The 19268-nt window shown below is 39.1% G+C and overlaps 1 protein-coding gene across 1 annotated transcript; it reads right to left on the reverse strand.

Moving 5' to 3' along the window:
- Positions 1-10445: 10445 nt before the first annotated feature.
- dph3 (diphthamide biosynthesis 3) lies at positions 10446-18487 on the reverse strand. Its single transcript, XM_082137068.1, has 3 exons — positions 18307-18487; positions 17901-17975; positions 10446-10826 (listed from the first exon to the last, which is right to left on the reverse strand). The coding sequence occupies exons 1-3, from the start codon at positions 18412-18414 to the stop codon at positions 10752-10754; spliced, it is 258 nt and encodes an 85-aa protein (XP_081993194.1). The 5' UTR covers positions 18415-18487; the 3' UTR covers positions 10446-10751.
- Between the last annotated feature and the right edge of the window lie 781 nt (positions 18488-19268).

Here is a 19268-nt window from a genome sequence, read left to right on the forward strand (position 1 = left end):
GACACGCCCACATTCTGTCGCCAACGGTCACTGTCGCTCGTGTCGCCGGAAGTCGCCAGCGCTCCATTGAAATGAATGGGATCATGTCGCTTTGTCGCTGCGTGTCGCTGGCAGTGTGAACGGGCGTTGAGGCGTTATGGTGCGTGTCCACTACAGCGGCAAAAGTCCGCTCAGTGCCGCTGGCAACGCTGTAACGTCTCCGCTTTGGGGTGTGTCTGTTGCGAGTTTGTGTAATTTTTTTCAACACACGGACAGTATCATCAGCGATGCACGCGATTACATTTAGAAATAGACAAGCTTTGTTTGCAAATGTACCAAGCAATGATCCTTTCAATTTTATAAACCCAGCCAATATAATCACAATGAACACATCCAAAATAAAATCTTTAACATGTATATAACAACTGCAAAGCGTCTAATTTGTAAACAAAATGATTTACGCACTAAATCCAGCATAAACTCACTGAGACTGTCGACAGTTTCTTTTCCATGCATCATTTTATTATATCCATGTTTGTGGTTAGTTACAGTAAATCATATAAAACAGTGAAATCGCCCTCGAACTCTTCTGTCTTGCCTGCACTGCACTCGAGACGGTGACAGGAGCTGAGCTCCACTGAAAGGCTTCTTTCCTATTGGTTGTAAATAAATCGCTTCTCATTTGCATAAAGTTGAAATTTAGTTGCTGTGTGTGGTTGTTAAATAAAGTGTCTTGTGTTTATGTGCTCAGTGATATGTTAATAACAATATTAAAATTGAAAACAATATTAAAAAACTCACTGTTGTAGGTCTCGAAATAAATTAAATATGCATTCTGTGATGTAGATTACCTAGATATTACACTTTTTTTTAAATGAGACTCTATAAATCGAGGGGATGGGGGGCCTACAAAACCTCTCAGCCCCGGGGCCTAACATTAGGTTAAGGCGGCTCTGGACATCGGCATCTCCTCGGAGAGTTCGCAGCCGCCCGAAGTAAGGGCGAGGGCTGCGTGGTCGAGGCCCAGGCAGAGAGCGCAGATCACATGGCGGTCGCTGTCGCTGAGCGGGGCTCTGCACGAGCCACAGGGGGAGCGAGGCATTTGCAACAACGCCTCGCGCTCTTTTAGATGCAGTGTGTCGCGGGGCGAACACACAAACACACACAACACAGAGCAAAGAAGGATAAAATCCGCCGGATAGCGGAGCAGGCAGGGAAGGCTGAAGGCGGCGAAGACGGCCGGCTTCCTCAGGCTGATTTCCTCTGCGTGCTGGTCGCTTGTTTCAACGGCGGCGGCTTCCTCAGAGTCCAGCGATGCGGAGAGCGTCGCTGAAGAGACAGAAATCAGTGAAGCAGCCTCTGAGCCTCGCTTGTATACGCTAAGCCACACCCCCTCTTTCGCGTGCTGTGACGCATGAGGCGCGCCAAGCGCGCTCATTGGACGTGACGTCACGTCTAAGGCTCAGCGATAGGCTGCTGCAGTTGCTGCAGGGCAGCCAATGGGCACGCTAGTAAGCCTGCCCTAGGTCTGTGTGCTGCTGCACTGCGTTGACAAAATTATAAAAATTAAGGATAATTTTTTGGCTTCAGATCTCGAGAAAAGATGACTTTCCCGTAGCGTAAGCTAACTTACGCAATACGAGAGAACCTCTTGTAAGAGAACGTGTGTACCAAAGTCGTATGTAACTTTAGAGACGGTTTCATTTTCAACTTTAGAGACGAAAACATTTTCGCACTAAATGTGCGAATATCGAATATTCAGTGTCAAGCCAACTATGCCAGTATTTCACTGGGAATCGCTTAGTGTGAAACTTTGCGCATTACATTCATATTCTGAGTCTGCTTGCCTGTTCCTATATCTAGAATTGCCTACATCCCCAATAAGGTGGGAGTTTGGACTTTTATATCACTGTATTAAGCGTTTTTGGTAACACTTTATAATGACTTAACAGATAATAAGTTAGAATTTAGGCCTTGTTAACTTAACAGTTAGAAATCTCATGAAAATTTAGGATGATCCATTTTCTGTGACCTTCATTATATGTTACTGTACACAATTATGCAAAGTGAAAGATGTAAAACAGTAATATGTATGAGCCTTGAGAATTTGACCTTGAAGTTCATAAGACATATCAATCATTAAGAAATTCTACACTGATTCAACATAAATTCACATTTACACATTGTGTTTTTCTCTCTCTTACTGTATTTGGCTGAATATTTTGGAAGTTTTAAACAATTTTCCCATTTAATTCAGTTTACAGTATAGTACATGTATAGTATTTTTCTTGACATTTGATGATGTTTTTTCACATACAAATTTACTTTTTCTTTTTAAATGGCAAACCGCAAATGAGGCTTCATTTTCCTAAACCAATATTGTAAACACAAAACCAAAACTTTCAGGATTTGTTTAAAATTGCATTATTATTTTACCTTCATACTTTCTGCAGTGTGTCGCGGGGCGAACACACAAACACACACAACACAGAGCAAAGAAGGATATAATCCGCCGGATAGCGGAGCAGGCAGGGAAGGCTGAAGGTGGCGAAGACGGCACCTATTGTAATGTACATAGGTACATTACAACCTATTGTACCTATTGTACCTATTGTAATGTACATAGGTACATTACAAGAGTATTATGTCACAACATTCAAAATACTTAGACATTCTATAAAACTGATTTATTGCAGTAAAAGGTAAGGATCTATTGGTTTTAATCTCAAAGTGTGTAATGATTCAGTGCTTCTGTGTGCGTTTGATAACAACGTGACTTACAAATGAGGAGAACAATAGAAGCAATCAAACTAACAATAGGGCAACAATATGTAAGTGCTGTGACTGACAAGTAGCAAGTTTTTTTTTATTAAATAAAGAAAATAGATTGAATAGTACATGTTAGTATTAATGAGTCAAGTTTTGACGAAAACACTTTCGTTTCTTGCGAATGACTAAAGACTGCTCGGGTTGAGTTAGACAGGTCATTCCACCAGCATGGAACAGTCAAGGTAAAGTTCCATAAAGGTGATTTTGTGCTTCTTTGGGATGGCACCACAAGGTGCATTGCTGAACGCAAGCTTCTGGAGGGAACAGAAATATCACAAAAAATGTTTGTGTGAAAGAGGCAACATGATTAATGGAAATAGTGTTTGCTTCTAGCCTGGCAAGCCAGACGTACATCAAGATGTTTAGTCTGGCAACTCACCATAGACACGGTCAATCTGATGGGTGGGATAAACGGCTGTCTTTCAAATTCCCTCTGCACACAATAGGACAGCGCTTCAACCAACCAGAGCGTTTTCCCAACAGCGGAGCTAACGTTAGTTGATAGATTCAACTTTTAAATCTGGCCGACAAAACTACGAACACATCTTCCTTTTTTTAAGAATCTTCCGTTCTTTGTTCTTTTCTCAAAGAAAAACTTAACTCCAAGTCCTCCAGAGTTGCAGCCATTCTTTGTTTTCAAGTGGCAGGAACCGTCGCAACTCTGTCGTCATATGTTAAGCCCGCCCCCGCCTACTCTATACACGACGTGATTGGCCTGACCCAATTTAGGTTTTTTCAGCAAAAAGGTCTATTGAGAGTTGCTAGACCCACCCTGGCTGCAAAATAATTTTGCTGCCGCTAGGGTGCGTCTAGATTTCTAGGCTAGTTTGCTTCTCCATAACCATGTGCTTTTATGTCATGTTGTTGGCATTTGTGTGAACACTGATCATCTTTGACTTTTACTCTTTTTATGCACATATTCTCTCTGAGGGGTGTGTGTGTGTGTGTGTGTGGCTGGCAGCCCATATTCAATCTCTGATCAGCTCAGTGAGAGAGTGATTTGAAATGCTATTGACTGAGTGCAGTGTTCCTGCAGCTGGCTCATGAGGGATGCCACAGTCATCAGAGAGATGGGCCTTTCAATATCATCTGAAGGACAGAAAACTGCTGTCTGTCTCTCTATCTCACACATGCACACGCTCACACACACACACACACACACACACACACACACACACACACACACACACACACACCAAAGCTGGCTGCTGACAAGCCAAAAAAGAAAATTTAGATGACAGGAAATCAATGAAAGCCGAAGATTTGTGAATATACCAAATGGAAACACTAAAATGATTCATTCATGGCAGTGTTCCAGGGTTGGCTCAGTCATATAGTCCAGGTGATATGTGGACTAAAATTATGTTCACTTTTTCATAAAAGCATGAAGTTTGGTACACATGTACAGTTTGCGGCCCTGAACATTTTCAGAAATGGAGCCATTGCAAAAACTCCTTGTGGTAGAGATAAAATGTTCCATGTTATCATGTTTGGTTCAGGAGATATAATATAAAATACATAATTCAGTTGTGGCGGAAAGCAAAATGGCCGCAATGGCCGTTGGCGGCCATTTTGCTTTCCGCCACAACTGAATTATGTATTTTATATTATATCTCCTGAACCCAGGCCCGGACTGGCCATCGGGAGCACCGGGAGAATTCCCGGTGGCCTGCCGACTAATTTGGCCTGCTGCCAGCCAGGCAGTTGGTTTTTTTAAAATCTATTATTATATATTTTTTATATATACTACTACCTTTACCAGTGTCCAGTGATCATTTTCGAATTCGTCATTCAATAAAATTAGTATTATAAAATAAAATCATGAATCTGTTAGTCTTGACTGGCAATGCTACGATTCCACTTTAAGCATCAGCCAAACGGTTAAACAGAAAATGCGAGCATCACCCGATGATGGAGAGAAAACAGCCAGGTGGAGCAGAGAGGGAAAGGACAACGAAAAAGAAAGCACTCAGAGAACAAGCAGCAAAATGTTGCAAAATGAATGACCTGTTGCTTCAAGTGCAGGTCAGTTTCACCTGTAAATACTGTACTTTTTTCTTCGTTAACTTAGTATTGAAATGCTAGCAAATGTTAGCGGTAGCGCCCCTATTAGTCACTCAAAATACTGTATGCTCAAGGAGATTAATATTATTTAGTGTAAAGTTACATTAGTAATTTAGCAGACACATATTAACATTTATGTGGTACTGGGAGCAGGGAGACAGGAGTGACAGTGCAGACATCAACAAAAAATAATGCAATAACATTTTATTAGACAATTTAGAAAATTATGTCTGGCCATTTGTGAGGTTTAAAACTTTTTTCCGTTTTTTTTTTTTTTTTTTCATTGTTTTAATCAAATGAAGGTGGAGACAGTCAACCTAGCACTATAGCTGTGGTGCAATGATCACACATTCAGCCAGGGAGTGAGATGATTATTAGAGTGAGAGCAAAATAAGATTCTTTTTTTTTTTTACATATTGTATGAAATAGTGTTGCTAAATGTTGGATATTTAAGTAATTTTAAGATGAAAACAACATTTTGTCATAAATATAATACTTAGATTTTTTACTAACATAAATGTAGATTCTGGGCAAACAAATTACAATAAGGTGGTTGTTTTACTGTGGAGGACAGTTCTGTTTGTAACATGAGGCCAGAACAAGTGACAGGTGAAGAAGAGACAGGTACAGGTAAGAAAAATACGCACACTTTATACATGCATACACACACACACACACACATATATATATAACACTCCACTTTAATTAGTGTATGAGGCTGATGATACTGGTGGAAGTGAGAGACATAGAGATATTAGGGTAAATGAAGAGAAGGAAAAGGGAAGTGAGGATACTGTTCAAGAGAAAGCCTTTAATTATTTTACATGGCCCCAGCCTAAGGATTTAGACCAATTAATGTAATTTAGGAAAAAATAGGGTTGTCCGTGTTTCTACATTTTATTTGGGTCCATGGGATGGCCTGGATGGGTGTGGGATTTCCCGGCCTGAAATTGTGTCCCAGTCCGGCCCTGCCTGAACCAAACATGATAACATGGAACTTTTTATGTCTACCACTATGTTTTGATGGTAAGGATTACAATGATACCATATACATATACAAGTAGTTAATGGTGAATTCGGTGACGTTGTGAGAAGGATTACAATGAAATTGCAGTATCTGAGAATGTCATTGAAGCTGGGGCCACACTAAAATATTTTTTAAATCTTATAATATTTTCAAAATGTGAGAGACCACAAACATGACGATAAAAAAAATCATAAGACAGAGTCCCGTCTGTGAACACAGTAAATCTCGCAAATTCTCTTCCATCAAACGTTACTTTAAAATAAACAAACATGGCGGTTAACCGGCAAGAACAAATGGTGCTTATAGTGTATGGATTGCTTTTTAAGCCATGCAGGGACACACCAAGCCGGCGGTCAGCTGGTGGGCAACGGCGGGCAGTTTTTGAGCATCAACCGACTTAGTTTTCCCGGTGTGTTCCGCACCGTTGGATCTAGTCAATACAGTCGGCTTTCATCAGCGCTCATTCTTTGGCGTCGGTTGGGTGTTTCCCTACAGAAATTTTGTGCAGAAAAGTGTTCAGATGAAATCGTAGAGAGGGTGTGAACATGAACATGTTACAGCATGAGCTGGAGATTAATCTTCCATCAGCTCGCTTTCTGATTGGGTATTGTTTCGTTTCACGTGATAATCTCCAGAGCGTGCACATGTTTGTCCTCTGGGTTCCCCCCACACAACAGGATTTCTGATTCGATTCGAGATCGGGGCGGTTCCAACCATAGATATCATATAATAAAGGCTAGATGTCTCGTCCGTGCTGCTGGCCAATGGAGGTCGACGTCCGCACACGGCGGCCATCTTGCCACAGGGAGCTCGCTCACTCGTAACATTGTGTTTTAATGGTGTATGTACTTTTAAATAACCATAACTTGCAAAATTTTCTAACGATTTTCAAACGGTTTGGTTTGTTATAAACGTCAGAGATGTAGTTATGAAACTCCATACATATGAATAATTAAGAAAATCTGCAATTTCAACATGTTCCAGCGTTCAGAATTATAGCCACGTTAATAACGTTTGTAAGAAACCAAACCGTTTGTAAATCCGTCAAGATTTCAGCGAGATAAGAGGATTTGTGTTCGTGCTGATCACTCACCTTACTTCAGATACCACAGAGCTCGCCAGAAAGCTTCCCTGTGACAAGATGGCCGCCGGTGATGCCGTTCGAGACTCCGCCTTAAGACATCTAGCCTTATATGGATATCTATGGTTCCAACGTTCTTCCGAGCAGATTCAATCACTCTTAACACACTTCACACCACAGGAAAATCTGATAAGATAATCTGTAGAACCATCAAGATAACAGGGACTTTATCTGGCATTGTTGGAAGGGGAGAAATTGGTCCAAAATCACCCCGAATATCTTGTAGTGTATACCCAGCATAAGTGATGAGTTTGAGAATGCCATGGAGTTCAGCAATAAGGGTGTCTCTGAAAACAGACATCATGAACAGGCCAAAAGTGTCCAGCTGAAATTCAAAAGACATGTGAGTTGGTTGAAATTGGAAACCCCTTCACAGAGGACAGCAACAACCTTCTGAAGCTGAACTCAAGAGAATTAGCAGACAAAGCTGTTGTGGATGCTGTTCGGGTTGCTGAGAGGAAAGACCAAGAGCAGTACAAACTCTTGGTTGCAGAGAGGATGCAGGGCACAAAACGCATCACTGCCCCTTTAAAGAGGAAGTTCTTCGAGAGTGGATAAAAACACTTTTACTTTCTGACCAGGAACCTTGTGAAAATGTTGACTACCAAACAAGTTGTTTACACATGCGGACCCAATCATCTCACCCACAAGAATCAGATCAGATTGCCCCTTGCACACATGAAGAGGCAGATACAAGGATGCTTCTCCATGCAGTGGATGCTGCAAGAAAAGGATTTAAAAAGATCCCTGCGCACTGTGGACACAGATGTTGTGGCTCTAGCCATTGCACATGTGTCAGAGCTGGACATTGAGGAGTTGTGGGTGGCATTTGGGACTGGCAAGAACATACCTGAACAATATTTGGCAGAGATACAACTATTTGAAAATCTGGAATCTGAGGGTGCAGAAAAATCTAAACATTGAGAAAATCGCCAAGTTGTCCATTTATATTCGTGATTGTGCTGCATTCACTCACAAAAAAATAAATGTTTTGGTAGGAAATGTACAAAATATCTTAATGGAACATGATCTTTACTTAATATCCTAATGATTTTTGGCATAAAAGAAAAATTTATAATTTTGACCCATACAAGCTATTGCCACAAATTTACCCGTGCTACTTGAGACTGGTTTTGTAATCCAGAGTCACATTTGTAAGTGTGCAGTATGGAAGCATGTTAATGTACAGTGACTTTTCCCTTTTTTTTAATTTATAAGGAGGTTCAGGTTGAATGTAGTGTTCATCATTTTAATTTAGAGTTCAGTAGGTTAGAAACTGTTCCTGAGTCATGCTGGTGCGACAGCGAAAGCTCCTATAACGTCTCCCAGATGGAAGAAGGGTAAACAAACAGCCAATGGCTTGAATGAGAGGTGTCTTTAATAATGCTTCTCACCCTTCATAGGCATTATTTGTGGTATATCTTTGATCAAGGGTATAGTTGAGCACCAATTATGTTTTGGGCATTTTTCACCACCCGTTGGAGGGCATTCTGGTCTGAGACAGTGCAGTTGCCATACCACATTGTGATGCAGTTTGTTAGGATGCTTTCAATCATGCATCTGTAGAAGTTCAGCAGGATATGGGGGGACAGGTGAGCTTTCTTTAGCTTCCTAAGGAAGTAAAGGCGCTGTTGCGCCTTTTTGATCAGAGTAGCAGTGTTGGTGGTCAAGGAAAAATCCTCAGAGATATAGACACCCAGGAATTTGAAGCTAGTCACATGTTTCACTTCAGTCCCATCAATGTAAATGGGAGTGTGTGCGTAGCCTTTCTTAGTCCGCCGGTAATCTACAATCAGCTCCTTCCTCCTTGGTCTTCTGGGTATCAAGTGTAAGATTGTTGTTTGCACACCACACTGTCAGACCACCGTGATGTCGTCTGCAAACTTGATTATGGAGCCAAGCAGTTGTGGGTGAAACTTAAAAAATGCATTTTTAAAATAATAAATATAGATGCAAATATATATGGAGTTTTTTTTATTTGATTTATTTCTATGCAGATGAGAAACAAAATCTAACATTATTTAAAAAATTACTCAGTTAAAATTTAAATGCGCTGCGTAATATTTACATATTCTTTAGAGCCACCTTTTACAGCAATGTCAGCTTTAAGTTTTTAGGAAATACATGTATGTAAGTTTTGCTTACAGTTGGTTGATATCAGTCCATTCCTTCAGGCTGGTTTGCACAGTTGTTAAATAGATTTTAATTTTGACTGACATCTGACCTGTCTTATGCTATTAATCCACCCAGTGTTAAATGACAAACAAATAAACAATCCTAAACATTGATGTCTTACCATAGTTAAAAATGGAATTCTTCTGTACATTTGATCTTTGTTGTTGAACATATAGCACCCTCTGGTGTCCAAAGATAATACCAAGAAACACACATTGTAAAATTTGCTTCAGAGGTCATTCAGCTCAGCATGACATAGTAGATTTATATTTTAACATTACACTCTTACAAAGAAATAAAGTTCAGTGGGCTAGGGTTCTTGACTCAATTTTAAAGAACCCTTTTTGCCAATAGGAGAAATGTCTTATATGACTGAATAAAAATGTCAGGTTTAACAAGGCTTTCTTTTTTTTCTAGTGAAAAAAAAAAAGTTTGAGCTTTTTAAGTCATACAATTTGAATAAAATACTCATTATCAGTTCTGAAAATGCTAAAAGGACAGACTTGGCAAAACACATAGGCCTATAAAATTATGCAAAATATTATAAGAGTGAATTGAAAAAGACCATGAGCCTGTTGACCATGAAAAGATCAATTCATTCATTGTAACGTGCATACTGCGTACTGTTGAAATTTGCCATGTTGCGCCGCACCGCAGAACAATTCTCCCAATTTCCAAATACTATCGATATATTCACAAAAAACCTGCCTGCTCCTTCTTAGTGTACCCAAACACACAAATGAACTAGAGGAAATTACTAGCAGTATTTGCACCATTTTCAACAGCAGCTACGCTAATTATTTTCTATTTGTTTCTGTTTTATCTTGAGATGCCCATCCTGAGGTAACTAGAGAGTATGTCAGCTCCAATTTGGATCCAGCCTATTATGAAGACTTCAGATGCCCAACACCTATGAAGAGACGGCGCCAAGTCCTGCAATGACTTCAGATGACAAACTCTGAATCTATACGCACCAATGCTATATTTTAATGTCATAATCATTTGTTAACAAACAAGTATTTATTAATTCAATGAGCTCATTGTTTCTGCATTAAATTACATTGTTTAATTTTTTATTTTTTTTGCTAACTGTGATTTTTGTATATGTACATTTCTGAAATACATAACTCAGACAGTTACCTCTGATGCACCTTCTGTAAAGCTGCTTTGAAATGATGTGAATTGTAAAAAAGCGCTATACAAATAAATGTGAATTGAAATGAGTACTAATTCAGTATTACAATATGTTCTCAATTTCTGAGAATTTTATTTTCAAAAGAGAACAGAGCATATTTTTAAAAGGTTTTAAAAAAATAAATAGCTTTAACTGAAAAGTACTTCATGTGCAAAATCTTGGCGCAGAATGTATCAGTCAATGAGATCCAGTCAGTTTCCACACAAAAGATCTGCATATGTAGTGAGTAACTGTGAAAAGACAGATGACTGCGTATTAAGTCCATTCTCAGAGCAAAGAATCAGGTGAGGATAGCTATCCAAGGATAGCTTGGAATCAGGTGGAGTCGTCGTGTCGAAGTCTCAGCTCTGGGCCAGCTCTAGTTTGTTTTCTGACGTTTTTGGTGCTTCAATTACTTCTTCACACATGAACTGCTCCTACAAAAAAAAAAAAAAGAAGCTTTTATATGAAATGTTATTCAAAATCACATTAAAATCACACTAAATTCAAAAATGTTATGGGATATTGCAGTATTTATTATAAATTATTTATTCGTGCATACATCATTATTGTTATATTAATCTTAATCTTTAATCAAAATAACTTTTTTTTTACTGGCATGAGGGCGGGAAACCTGTCACTCTCACACGAGATCACAGCAACAGCAAACCACAATCACCCAATTAATTCCCAATGGACAAAATCAAGTCCCGCTCTATACTTTTTCTTGTTTGAAAAGCATTACTAAGATATACGTCACAATAGGGGAGAAAAGACGAAGACTGCATCTGAAAACTTAGGCAGCTGACTTGTTTCCTCACAGCCTTATCAAGCAATGACTTAGTACGTCAAAAATGTACATTTACACACAAACTGACTAGAAACAGCAAATTCTGAACGCCATCTTTATTTTTTAGCTCAACTGTCACAGAATGGAAATCACAGGATTTAGTGCAGCAGATTAGTAAAAAAATCGTTCACTTTGGTATAGAAGCATGAAATTTGGCACAGATACTCTCTAAGGGCCACTATTTTGGAAAAAGGCGTTGGCCACTCAAAAATTAAATATGGCGGCCATTTTTCAAAATGGCCGCCATTGCTATTCAATGCTTATTATATCAATTATTCAAACAGTGATCCAAGCATACAATTTTATACAAATATACTCTCTAAAGGACATGTTAATAGAAAAAGATGCTTGTCCCTCAAAAAATCCAAGATGGCCGCCATTTTTAAAGATGGCCACTGTTCCTGTCGAATGGCAGGCAAAAACATTGTTTTTTTTTTTACTGGTCAATTTTGAGATTTTTGGATATTTGTCTACAATAACATGTCTTCTTTCAGACTGTGGTGAAAAAAAGTCAGAAATACACATTTAGGTCTTTATTTTACTACACTTTGTCTGTTTGCGTCTGTAGATTTCGCGTAAATTCAACAAAAGTTGTCGTTGTAAATCCTCCCGCCGATCCGCGATCTCTGTCTGCTCTCTGTCATCACAGGCACCGCTGGAAAGCTCTCTCTTCACTGTACAATGCTGTCGGATCCAAATATGGTCATTTCCTTTTTATCAGCAACCAATCGTGAAAGTAAAAGGGCTGAATGCGCAATCTCATTGGCTGATGATAAATCTTTAAAGCCCGTTTTCTCAAAATGACCTTTCTCTCATACTCCAAGTCTGAAATCTCCACTTCAGTAGCATCTATATACACCAATCTTTTCAGTCTTGTACCTAGTTATATTATGAAGACATTTACAGAGGGATCTGTAAATATATTATTCCTAGCCTGATTTATATAACATTTTATTCCAAAAAACATGGCGAAAATCATTTCTTTAAGGCTATTGACAGCATATTATGATTTACAGGATAACAAAAGTAGATATCCATAAATGCCTCTGTATTTTTTCCCCATCTAATATGTGAACACAATGAAAAAATAATTTTTAATCTGGCTTTATCCAATACTCAGATTTAGTTTTTTTAAATATATACAAATTAACGCATATTTAATTAGATATTGCCTAATTTGCATATTTAAACATTAAATTACAGAAAACTTTTAATACATTTTTTTCTCATCTTAATGTAGGTAATCAACTGGGAAAGTTTCATGGTGATATCTGCTAGTTATAATTTTTACCCTATTCACCCGTAGTGTCTCGCCTTAATTATTTAAATTGTTAAAATGGTGATGCAAGCATACAATTAGGCAGAAATACTCTTCAAGGAACACTCTCTTGGAAAAAGGTATGTGCCACTCAAAAATTCAGGATGGCCACCATTTTCAAGATGGCCACCATTTCTGTCAAATAGTTATAATGTCTGCTTTGTCTGCCTCCTCTTCTTTGACCTGTCCAGCTTAGTTAAACTTGCCAGGGATATAAAATCCCCGCCGGCATAGCTCTCAGGTTCAATGGAGTTCATACACAAGCCTCTCCACCACGGCAAGGTGTAGTCCACAGAGAGGAAGGGCCACTGTTAGAAAAAAGGATATGCTGCTGGTACAGTTTGCACATACAGTGGGGAGAACAAGTATTGGATACACTGCTGATTTTGAAGGTTTTCCTACTTACAAAGTATGTAGAGGTCTGTCATTTTTATCATAGGTACACTTCAACTGTGAGAGACGCAAATCCAGAAAATCACACTGTATGATTTTTAAATAATTAATTTGCATTTTATTGCATGACATAAGTATTTGATCACCTACCAACCAGTAAGAATTCCGATTCTTCACAGACCTGTTAGTTTTTCTTTAAGAAGCCCTCCGGTTCTCCACTCATTACCTGTATTAACGGCACCTGTTTGAACTCGTTACCTGTATACCTGTACACTCACTCAATCAAACAGACTCTAACCTCTCCACAATGGCCAAGACCAGAGAGCTTTGTAAGTACATCAGGGATAAAATTATAGACCTGCTTAAGGCTGGGATGGGCTACAGGACAATAGGCAAGCAGCTTGGTGAGAAGGCAACAACTGTTGGCGCAATTATTAGAAAATGGAAGAAGTTCAAGATGACGGTCAATCTCCCTCCATCTGGGGCACAATGCAAAATCTCACCTCGTGGGGCATCAATGATCATGAGGAAGGTGAGGGATCAGCCCAAAACTACACGGCAGAACCTGGTCAATGACCTGAAGAGAGCAGGGACGACAGTCTCAAAGAAAACCATTAGTAACTAGTGATCGACCGATATATCGGTTGGGCGATAAATCGGGCCGATATTTGCGGGTTTGATGTGTATCGGCATCGGCCGATACGCGGCTGCTGTGTTCGCCGATAGTTTTTTTTCCCGGCATTAATTACAGACAGGCGTCCACAGGCAGCTCTGTGTTGCTGGAGAGCTGCAGTTCACGTGCAGCCCATGCACTGCCCCTCCCACACTAGCAGAGTGCTGGAAGCCTAAGTCAAATAGTCAAATACTTGTTCTCCCCACTGTATCTGCGAGAGGGAAGGCGGAAGGACTATCAGAATTAACACTGGTTTCAACAATATAGGTGACCAGTTCAGAAAGAGCCATAAGATAGATGGCTGGTTGAATTGTTTCACTCTGTGACTCTTTCTCAAGCCTTCTGAGGTGGAGTTTCTCTCTGTTGTAAAGATGAATGAGACACAAATGATGGTATTTCAGCTCCTGTGCAATGGCATCAGCACTACTTAGTTGAGACAATAATTTAGCATCATTCAGTGTTTGTGCACATTCATGTAGTCTGTCATTCAGTTGCAGTGTCATTACCTGATGTAGGTCAGATTCAGGAGATATGTTATCACAAAAAAAGAAAACCTGATCATCTAGACTTTTCTGCATCATGGTTTTGCGATGCTTTGTTTGGCCTTCATCTGTCTCACTACATTGAGCATCGGATTGTAACTTTGTAACTTTGCACAAAGTAACTTTGTGTTGTTGAACCGAAGTCGACAATTGTAGTGATACTTCGCTTGGTTCCTTCTCAAAGTAGCTTCTATACCACCACCTTCATCCAATCGTTCCAGGTCCAGGGTCATTGGCATTTTGTTCATCTTGTGAAAGAGTGGAATGTTGGTGGCAATCATTTTATAGCCATCATGTTGAGAAACATGATGGGTAGGTGGTGATTGGAGGGGTTCCTTTGTGTCTGTCTGACAAAGAGAACATTTCATCCAATCAGTTGGCCTCTTGGCTGACATGGGATTTTCATTTGCCATTTTGGAGGTTTGTTGTCTGATTAAGGCCGAGGGGTTATCCTTTTACCACCTCAATCATAGACATAGTACACATTCAGGTATGGGATACAACTAGGTACGGGTCACCTACACCTAGCCCGATCATTCATCCAGTGCCATTTAAGTCCCGTGTGATCTGTACACCTTCCAGGTAAGCATACATGAACAAGTCATGTATTGCCCCGCTTACCCTTGGCTCGGCTCTCCCACGCTGGCACAACCTGTCAATTCAGGTGCTGCTATCTAAAAACATCTATTACTAGCTAATTGATGAGGGGCTGTTAGAAAGCATTTGGGACACTAAACTTAGCTATACTATTACTACTAGTCAAGAACTACAGTGAAAGTAAAACTAGATCAGCTGACACTGAATCCCATGCTGAGTTCCACAGCAGTGAAGTCACCAGTGTGCCCTGGTTGTGTAATGACGTTCACTCTATTAACCAAAACCTTCCTTAACACATTAAATTGAGCTCTGACAGAAATGGTGGCCATCTTGAAAATGGTCGCCATCTTGAATTTTTGAGTGGCACACATCTTTTTCCATGATAATGTTCCTTTAAGAATATTTGTACCAAATTTCATGATAGCATCACCATTTGAAAAAAAAAAAATTAAGGATTCAAGAAAAATGGCGGCCATCTTGAAAAATGGCGGCCATCTTGAAAAATGGTTGCCATCTTGAATTTTTGAGGGACAAGCACCGTTTTCCAAAAAAAACATTCTGAAGAGAGTATTTTCACAAAATGTTATGCCTACATCACTGTTTGAACGATTGACATAATGAGCATTTGACTGAAATAGCGGCCATCTTGAAAAAATGGCCGCCATGTTGAATTTTTGAGTGGCACACATCTTTTTCCATGATAATGTTCCTTTAAGAATATTTGTACCAAATTTCATGATAGCATCACCATTTGAAAAAAAAAAAATTAGGGATTCAAGAAAAATGGCGGCCATCTTGAAAAATGGTTGCCATCTTGAATTTTTGAGGGACAATCACCGTTTTCCAAAAAAAACATTCTGAAGAGAGTATTTTCACAAAATGTTATGCCTACATCACTGTTTGAACGATTGACATAATGAGCATTTGACTGAAATAGCGGCCATCTTGAAAAAATGGCCGCCATGTTGAATTTTTGGATGGCCAACGCCTTTTTCCCAAAGAGTGACCCTTAGAGAGTATCTGTGCCAAATTTCATGCTTCTATACCAATTTGAACGATTCTCTCGAAATATGCCATTAATCTGCTGCACTAATTGTGGGATATCAAAGGCAGCGAAGGATACATCTATTGGCCAATTCACACTGCACAAACAAGCGCCAAACAAACTAGCTTGGATTTCGAATTTTATGAAGAATAACTGTCATGTTCACACTGCCCCAACAGACACCGACAAACGCTAATTAAACATATGCGGTCGGGGGTGAACACAAACCCCGACAGGGTAACACACTGATCCGACAAAACCCAACAACGTTTGACGACGTTTGTCTGTGCTATGTGAACTGGCCTTATGTGAACTTCAAAAATCTATGGTATCTCAGGAGACAGGTAGTGAAGCTAACATTGGATTTGGAGTCGGACGTGTCTTAATGCCGTTGTTGGAAAGTTTTTTCTTTCTTCAAAGCAGACCAGGAGACGTTGGGATCACGTTCAAACGGAAGAGTTTCTTTATTTGAGCGCGGCTGCGGTTCGTCCAACAAAATCTGACTAAGGGAACTTTACATGGTATCTTATAGGCAATTCAGTGGGCTGTCCTTAAAGGTGCTGAACTTACACACAGCCTTTAGGGATGACTACTGAATCTAATCATCTAAAGACAATAGAGGCAATTACCCCCAACTGAGATAATGGTACCCCCCAAATGGTATAAACAACAAATGGTCATGAGAACTAAGACTATGAAACATTCACACATAGTTCATCTCTTAGTAGGAAGATTAAAGACTAACAAAACCCCTTCAAAGGAAACTGTTAAATATAATCAGTAAATGTATGCCCTCATGTTCACCTTGAATGCCCAATACAGTATAGGCCTAGTTCATCTTAGTTTTTTTTATGTGATGTTATGTAAGGAAGTAGGATCAGCAGATCTTAAACATATTCTTAAATTTGTAATCCCACACCGTCCTACCTTGGAATACATCCTTTGAAGGCAGCATTTTTATGCTTTCGTACGCAGCCTAAGAAAAGACTAAATTGCAACTTTCCCTTCATGATGACTTTAAAACAGTTGAGGTCAAATGTTATCAGATGGCATTAAGTGGTCGCTTAATGGAGTTTGAAACTCAAAATAGTTGTTGAACAGATACTATATGAAGGCCTTTTTTTAAAGTCCGCATGAAATGGAAGTTGTGAAAAAAAATGTAGAACAGGACTTGATTTTTTACATTTGGAATTGATTGATCGTTGGATCGTGCCCTTGTCCCATTAAAGGGATAGTTCACCCAAATAGTTCACCCTCATGTTGTTCCAAAACCGTAAGACTTTCGTTCATTTTCGGAACACAAATGAAGATCTTTTTAATGAAATCTGAGACCTTTCTGTCCCTCCATTGACAGCTCCTCAACTACCACTTTGACACTTCAAAAAGTTCATAAAGAGATCACAAAACTAATCCATATGAATTGAGCGGTTTATTCCAAATTTTCTGAAGAGACACGATCGCTTTATATGATGAACATATTGAATTTAGGCTTTTATTCACATATAAAACATTCATCAACTCACACATCAGTTATGATAAACAGAAGCTCAAGCATGTACGCTTGCCATGCGAGAATTAATGAGGTTCATTCTCATGTGTTACGCAGCACGTTTGAGCTTCTGCAAGAACCAATGAGGTTTGTTCACATGTCAAGCAAGTTCGGTTGAGCTTCTTTTCATGTTCGCTGATTAATCTTTAAACGTGAATAAAAGCCGAAATTCATTCTGTTCATCATATAAAGTGATGGAGACTTTTCAGAAAATGTTGGACTAAACCAATCAACTCATGTGGATTAGTTTTATGTTCTCTTTATGAACTTTTTGAAGCGTCAAAGTGGTAGTTGCATAGCTGTCTAGGGAGGGAAATAAAGCTCTCAGATTTAATCTGAAAGATCTTCAATTGTGTTCCGAAGATTAACCAAAATCTTTCGGGTTTGAAACGACATGAGGATGAGTATGAATTTCATTTTGGGTGAACTATCCTTTTAAAAACGTCACCAAACTATCTATTTATTATTTATAGTGCAGAACAACAAATCAATGACCAAGCCAAGTTGGCTATACACAAATATCAGAACATACTAAACATCTTACCTTATCATAGATTACTTTTACTATTAGTGAGCAGCTCGGACAGGTGGCCACTTCTTCACCATTCTCAAGATCCTCCTGAAAAACAGAAGTTTCATCTTAACAAAACAGTATGTATTTTTCAGTTCTCCTATATATATTTGCCACTAGTTAAACTCTCACACTCTTGAGTTTTGGTTAATCGTTAATGGTCTTTTGGTTAATGTCTAGTAACTTAGTGCTTCCAAGTTTAATCCATGAGCCAATACTTTATCCGCTAACATAACAGGAAGGAACAACGATTACAGATTCAAATACAATTCTTCATATAAATAATACAGAAATGGACACACATATATTAGTGTGAAAAAATATTAATCTGGAAATGATTAGTCAAGTAATGACTGTAGATTCTGCTAGAACAACTTGCCTTCGTTATCGCAAATCTGTCACCACATGGACAAGGAAAATAATATGTTTCTGTTTCTTCATCATACTCAAAATCTTCTATCTCAACCTCGTCGTGAAACACCGTCATTTTAAATAAATTACTGGTTAAATTCAGTCGCCAGTCGCCGGTGCTGATTCAACATGCAGCCGCTGTGACATAAGTGGCGCACAAATGTGACGTGGCCAGCAGCGAATTACAATAAAAAGCTGTTCACAATTTAGCCACCAGGAGGAGACACATTTCTATCCAACCGATGCTGCAGCTGCACAAGTCTGAGTACAGTAAATAGTTTTCTGTAAACATTACAGCTGACCACGACAGGGGTTTTCAGTATGCAGTAGGATATTTACCCTGCAATCGATGTTATCCAGTCATGTGTGCATGCAGACCTACCTAACTTTCCCAGCGCAAATTTGCTTCCATTTGTGTAGGTGTAGGCCTATGTAGAGTAGACTATACTGCGCAATATGCAATAATACTTGCACATTCAATCTGCATTTGAAGAGTTACAAATGAACTAGTAATATCAGACCCAATATGATATGTTCAGACACAGTCATTATGTTATTCATTCTCTATTGTTTCAGAATTACAGTAATGTATAAAGCTCCAAGCACCCTCCTTCCCCGGGGTTCCTGTTTTAAAACTCTGCATGTAGATTTATATTTGAATATCAATCTGCATTTGAAGTGTTACAAATGAATGAACTTGAAGTAATATCAGACACAGTCTTTTAACACCTATTTGTGTATTATTAACATTATTTATTATCTTAAAATGTAATCATTATAGGCCTACTGCATTGCACATAGCCTATCAGTAAGAGGTAGGCTACTGAAGCTAGTATTTATCTGAATATATCCTTTCACACTTGAATCACATGTACACAACACATGACTCATGGACCTAGACAGCATGTTTGGCATCAAACACTTACATAC

Source organism: Leuciscus leuciscus (assembly GCF_965113295.1).
Source record: "Leuciscus leuciscus genome assembly, chromosome: 14".
In the NCBI taxonomy this organism is placed as follows: domain Eukaryota; kingdom Metazoa; phylum Chordata; class Actinopteri; order Cypriniformes; family Leuciscidae; genus Leuciscus; species Leuciscus leuciscus.